Source organism: Centruroides sculpturatus, unplaced genomic scaffold, assembly GCF_000671375.1.
Source record: "Centruroides sculpturatus isolate CEXI.00-Female unplaced genomic scaffold, Cexi_2.0 scaffold44, whole genome shotgun sequence".
NCBI lineage: Eukaryota > Metazoa > Arthropoda > Arachnida > Scorpiones > Buthidae > Centruroides > Centruroides sculpturatus.
In genome coordinates, this window is record NW_019384307.1 from 1,293,598 (window position 1) to 1,299,288 (window position 5,691).

The 5,691-nt window shown below is 32.9% G+C and overlaps 1 protein-coding gene across 1 annotated transcript; it reads right to left on the reverse strand.

Annotated features, from left to right (window-relative positions):
- Nucleotides 1-380: 380 nt before the first annotated feature.
- On the reverse strand, nt 381-2,223 carry LOC111619462. The gene is made up of 5 exons (XM_023361182.1): nt 2,108-2,223; nt 1,988-2,043; nt 1,594-1,689; nt 1,442-1,525; nt 381-1,352 (listed from the first exon to the last, which is right to left on the reverse strand). Exons 1-5 carry the CDS (start codon nt 2,196-2,198, stop codon nt 1,329-1,331), a joined length of 351 nt encoding a protein of 116 aa, XP_023216950.1. The 5' UTR covers nt 2,199-2,223; the 3' UTR covers nt 381-1,328.
- Between the last annotated feature and the right edge of the window lie 3,468 nt (nt 2,224-5,691).

The following is a 5,691-nucleotide window of genomic DNA, read 5'->3' on the forward strand; positions in this document are numbered from 1 at the left end:
TCAAATATGTAAACTGTAAAGTGCTGCGCAGACAGTACTGTATTTATATATGATGATGAAGATGATAAGAGGAATGCTTCTTTTGTATAAATCTCTATCATAAAAAAGTTCGTTGTTCGAAAGTCGCCGTTACTGTATCACAGTTCGATTATATTGTTGTTTTAGCCGCTTTACTACTATTTACAAAATTCTTTACTGATATCGGTGCTTCAATTTTATCAATCCAATTTATTTATAAATATTTTCTCTCTCCCTCTGTGAAATTTATTACACAGCAAAAATGAAATAGCGTCTTTTTACTCGGTTTGTATTTAAAAACATTATCTGAAAAATCTGGATAAAACAGATAATTATTAGGCTATACATTTTATTNAGGATCGTGAGAAATCCACGGAATAAATATAGGGTTATAGGATGGCTTTCTGTACACTTTAGTCGTGAACCCTCGTAAGTTGTTAATTTGTATATGCAGATCTAAGAAATGTATGGTCTTATCATTTTCTTGCTCTACCTCGATCTCCAGGCCGAATCTATTGTCATTTATATCCTTTATAAAGCTCTGTAAGTTGGGTTTAGTGTTCCAGAAAGACTAATGCAGATAGTCCGAGACAGGAGACACCGACATTACGCGGAAGCCTGGCAGATTTGTAAGGCAAAGCATAAAGGCCTTGCAGTCAACTTCCGGGAATCGACTAAAATATCGGCAGCATGGTCCTCTAGCTTAATATAAAATTAATAATTGAAGAAAGTAGTTAATATGTATCTTTTTTTGTTATATTTTTTGAACGATGTAGGGAGATGGCATCTTTAAGTATTTATATTTAGATAGTTATGTAATCTTTTTATATTTCCGGTTACACTGACGTCATGTACAACGGATTATAAGCGAGTTCGAAAGATTTGAAAAAACAGTTATTCGTACTAAGCGTTCGATTTACGATTTTGTTGTTTATTTTGTTACTTATTTAATTTTATTTTCTTGAGAAAGGTTTTTTAACAAGACCGGAAATGTTTGAAAGTTGTTATAATAAAGCGTCGGCTGCAAGAAAAGGTGTTTTAGTAAGTGTTTTGATATTACAATATGCAGTCTAGAAAGAATTACTAAAGTTTTGAATTTCGGTGTTAGAAATTCGTGAAATGTATCTGAAATTTATCCAAATTTAAATATTTCGAAAGATGGCAGAAGATAAGAATAATTCGAAATACTAAATCGAAAGGTTTTGATTTATTTTAATAATTTTAATAAAGTTTCCATCTAATTTCCATAAAAGAACAATTAAGAAGAAGCCAACACCGTAAAATCTGAATCGATGCTGCTAAAATGTGTTTTACGTATATCTCGATAAGCATAACTGTAAATAAAAATGAAATACTTCTCAATATAAATTTTTACTTAGATGAAAATAAATTTTAAAGATAGAGAAAAAATTTAAAAAATTACCTTAATTATCTTCAAAAAATTTGGATTACTTAAATTTTCCGACATCATTCCGGAATCGAAGCAACTTCTGTATTCCGCATATTGCTTAAAAATTTAAAAAAAAGGAACAATTAATCATCATATTTAAGGCTAGTTCGATTCAAAAATGTTACCTCGTCAGTTGCGTTTCCACAGACGAACTCCGACATTTCGTCTACAGTGTTATAAAACGCAATTTTATTGACACAGTTCCGAAATATGTCTATGACCTAGAAAACAAGAGTCGATAATGTATCGGATATAAAGTTACAGATGTCATACCGTATGATATACAATAATATATCGGGCATAACTAGGGAAATGGGATCGTGGTTTCGGAATCATCCTGAGATATTCCACTTATTTTACAAATAATAACATAAAGAAAGAAAAAGCCAATTAGAAGAAGAAAATTAATGCACTCTCTCCGTGTCGATATTTTTCGATACAAGGCGCCAAATTCGCCAACCTCTACGTCACTCAATAAGCAAAGTGATCAATATACGATATAACAACGTATTTACTTACCATATCTGCTCTGTTTTCTATTACGCAGACACGTATTTTTAACTGTTCCGACGACGCTGTGCAATGAAAACTTTCATTAAAATTTAATTAGTAATATATAAAAATAGATTTTATACTTACAACAATATACTTTCGTTAAATCTTCAGTATTTTCCATTTCGGCAAAGGACAATACAAAAGTAAAGCAGGCAAAAATAATAAAGGTTTTCATGTTTGTAACGATCTTACCTAATACTCTTCGTCGTCGTAACATTACGAGGTTATATAATTTCGTTTTATCATAAAGGTCATCTGTCCATCTTGATAATTTCTGTTTACAGGTTGGAGATTCGTAAATTCTTCTCGGTTTTTTAATATAAATTATTTATTTTACTAATTGAAGATAAATGCTACATTGTTATGGATCGTTGTCGGCGTCGTACTTACCTTGTAGACATTTGAAGCTATCCCCTCTCGGCAATTTTTTGTTTGGTTTTTTATAACTTTTATTACAATATTAAATCAAATTTCAGAAAGGAACGTTTTATTTACGGTATATTCTGTCTCTGTAAATTGATAAAACCGTATGATTTGATGCGATAATTTTAAAAATGTTTTCTTTTGAAGAAATACAAAGTTCGTACAACGATGTTCCTCAAAAAATGATGTATGGAATCGCCTGTAGATATTTATTTCTGTTGTAAAATTATGTATGGAATTAATGGGATAATGATAAAACACGAGAAAAATACACCCCGAAAATCTACAGGTGATCAGCCCGTTGGCTCGCACGCACCCACGACCAGTGTTCGGTGGTTTTATCCATACGACACGAAGGGTCTTCAGAAATAATGACTTTGCAACGAATATGTCACAAATAACAACGACGAATTGTGAGTCGATTATCAATAGAAAAAGAATAATGTTACCGAGCGGAGATCCTGCAGTTAAGAAATACTTAAGTACGAAGCTAAAATTAGCAATATTTGCCGTATAAAATCATCCATTTTTATAACCACTCAAAAGGGTTTTTTGGACGAATAAAGCCAAATCTTATGACCGAATCCGACGTACAGTACACCCGAGTTCAAGAATTATTGGGGTGAACTTCGGCTTCGATGGACATAACATTTCGGTCTATTCGTCCAAAAAAACCATTTTAACTGGTTATAAGAGTAAATAAATACTTAAAATACTTAATATATGAAATTGTTTATGAGACACATCTTAAATAGTTTATTAGGAAACAAATGTCATCGGACACAAATATCTGACAGAAATCAAGTTTATAAATATAACCTATAAAGAGCAGATCAGAGTAGAGGCGTGTAGCTCGCTACACTTGATCCTATGGTGGACTTTACTTTTAGCTTATTAAAGCGGATTTTATGAAAATTGGATTTGAGAAGATAGAAAAAAGAATAATGATTTTAAATAAAAATTAAAAAATTAAACTATCACTAAAAGAAAATACTGTAAATATATAAAATAGAAATACTATAAAATAGAAATACTGTAAAATACTAAAATAGAAGTAATTGCGATTTTATCACTCTTTAATAATTATAATGTAATTTTAAATTAATAAAGGTCATAAGATTAAGGTTAGATGTGAATTCGATTCGTTTATGACTTGGACTTCTCTATGACCTTGAATACATCTTTAGCTGAAATGGCGCAAAGTCCTCGCGTATCTTTGTATGAAATCACTTTATGTAACTGGGAGTTCTTAAAGTGACAAGAGATCACAACGCCAGCAGCGATAAAGCAAGAAACCAAAAATATTTATTATCCTTGTATCAGAACGGTAAAATTCGATGACTAAAAACCATAGCCAATTTGATATTCGTAACATTATTTCTAACATTAATGGTGAAATAACACGAATTGCACAATGCAATATTGCTAAAGTCGAACGATTGGCGAATTATACCGAGCTGTATTACTAGTACTGTTATTTTAAATGCTAAGTGATTCGGCACTAGAGGCAGGCGTAAGGCGTCACCTCTTGCTAAATTTAATAATTATAAATAAATTAATATTTTAATTATTAATTTAGAATGTTCTGGAAAAATGAATCGGTCCAAAGCGGAAATCGAACTCGGAACGCCCGCTTATGGCACGACATAACTCGGCAATCTTTACATTTGCATATATATACTGTATATTATACAGTAGAGCACCGATTATCCGAAACAATTCGAGACTGGGGTTGTTCGGATAACTGATCATTTACAAAAAATTATATTAAACACAAAACTGTACTGTATATAATTTGTATCACACGTGTTACAAATACATATCTTACATAATGTAATACATTAAACTAGGCTACAGTTCAGTTTGGCAGAGAGAGGAAGAGTGCCCTAGCGGAAATTTGAATTTGCCGACTGGATCGCTTTCGGTTAACCGATGTTTCGGTTGATCGGTATTTGGATAATCGATGCTCTATTGTATAAAAATTACATACCATGCCGGAGAAAATGCCATACCTGGTTGAGAGTTATAAGCCGTAGGCGATGAGTCTTCTCCAGCCGGCACAGTAAGTAACCGAGAATGGTTGTACTGTATGTACAGTACAAAAATTCTCGGTTACTTACTGTGAAGAAGGAATTTTTCGAAATTCCCCCCCGCGGGGAAGAGGTTGTCAATACTTCCCCGATGGAGAAGTGTTAAGAATGAAAGTGTTAAGTAACAATGAAAGTGTTAAGAGAAAGCGACGTGCAAGATTTACAGGCGCAGATGCGGTTTTTTGCATTTTTGCGGGAAATCGAACATATTTTTAGACCCATCTAAAAATTTTCTAATTAGTTTGGAAAACAGAAGGGCCTAATTCTTGCATTCTGTGAAAACGGGTAAGATTGGCTATAATGTAATAATCTTAATCTTCACTATCGATAATTTTTGCCCGAGCAACGCCGGGCTTATCTGCTAGTCATAAATATTATTGTTCTTCTTTTGCTGTTTCAATATTACATTATATTTTATTTTAAAAGCTTTTTATATTTTTAATTATTATAAAATGGCAAAAACGCTTAATTTTGAGGGAAGAAACGAGATTTATAAAAAAAAAAAATTGTAAATACTAATAACGAGTACATTCGTCATTATGTACCGATTCTACTCGAGATATGACACACGATTCCCATTTATCTGTTAAGTGTGTGGCTATCAAGTGCCACACACGTGTCAGAAAATGTAACATTCCTTTATAGAAAAACTATCGCGTTATAAGTAATGAAAACATAAAAAAAAAATTCTTAGATGTCAGAAAAGAAAAAAGAATGGCATGAGATACAAGCGAAAATTTCAAAGTTCGCGGACCGATTCGAACGGAGATGTTAAACCGATAAACTCAGAGCGAACTTTTTCGCGCTGGATCTGATGGTCTAATTTTAACCGGAGACAGGAAAGGAATCGATAAGAAGATGGAGAGAGAAATTCCGGATGAATCAAATTCAGAATTCTGGGGAAAAGAGTTTCAAAAATCCCGAGATTCCAGGACAAAAAGGTGGTCGATTATCTCTCCTTCAACCTGTTTGTCTTTTGTATGGGTTTCCCTTTCATCTTCGTCGCTTTACCTACATTTCGCCGCACTACTCGACTTCCAACCAATCTATTCCGGCGCCGCCGATAGCCATCGGAACTTTGTCCGATCATCGATTGAAAATCTGTCTGATCTCCGTTGGATAAACGACGACAGTGAACTTTCTATATTTATTTTC

Excerpts from the sequence above, each read along its gene's own strand:
- LOC111619462 (XM_023361182.1), bottom strand. The coding sequence starts at position 2,198 with ATGAAAACCTTTATTATTTTTGCCTGCTTTACTTTTGTATTGTCCTTT. Across the intron at positions 1,690-1,987 it reads TAGAAAACAGAGCAGATATG|GTCATAGACATATTTCGGAA; the intron begins GTAAGTAAATAC and ends CTTGTTTTCTAG. Across the intron at positions 1,526-1,593 it reads GTGGAAACGCAACTGACGAG|CAATATGCGGAATACAGAAG; the intron begins GTAACATTTTTG and ends TAAATTTTTAAG.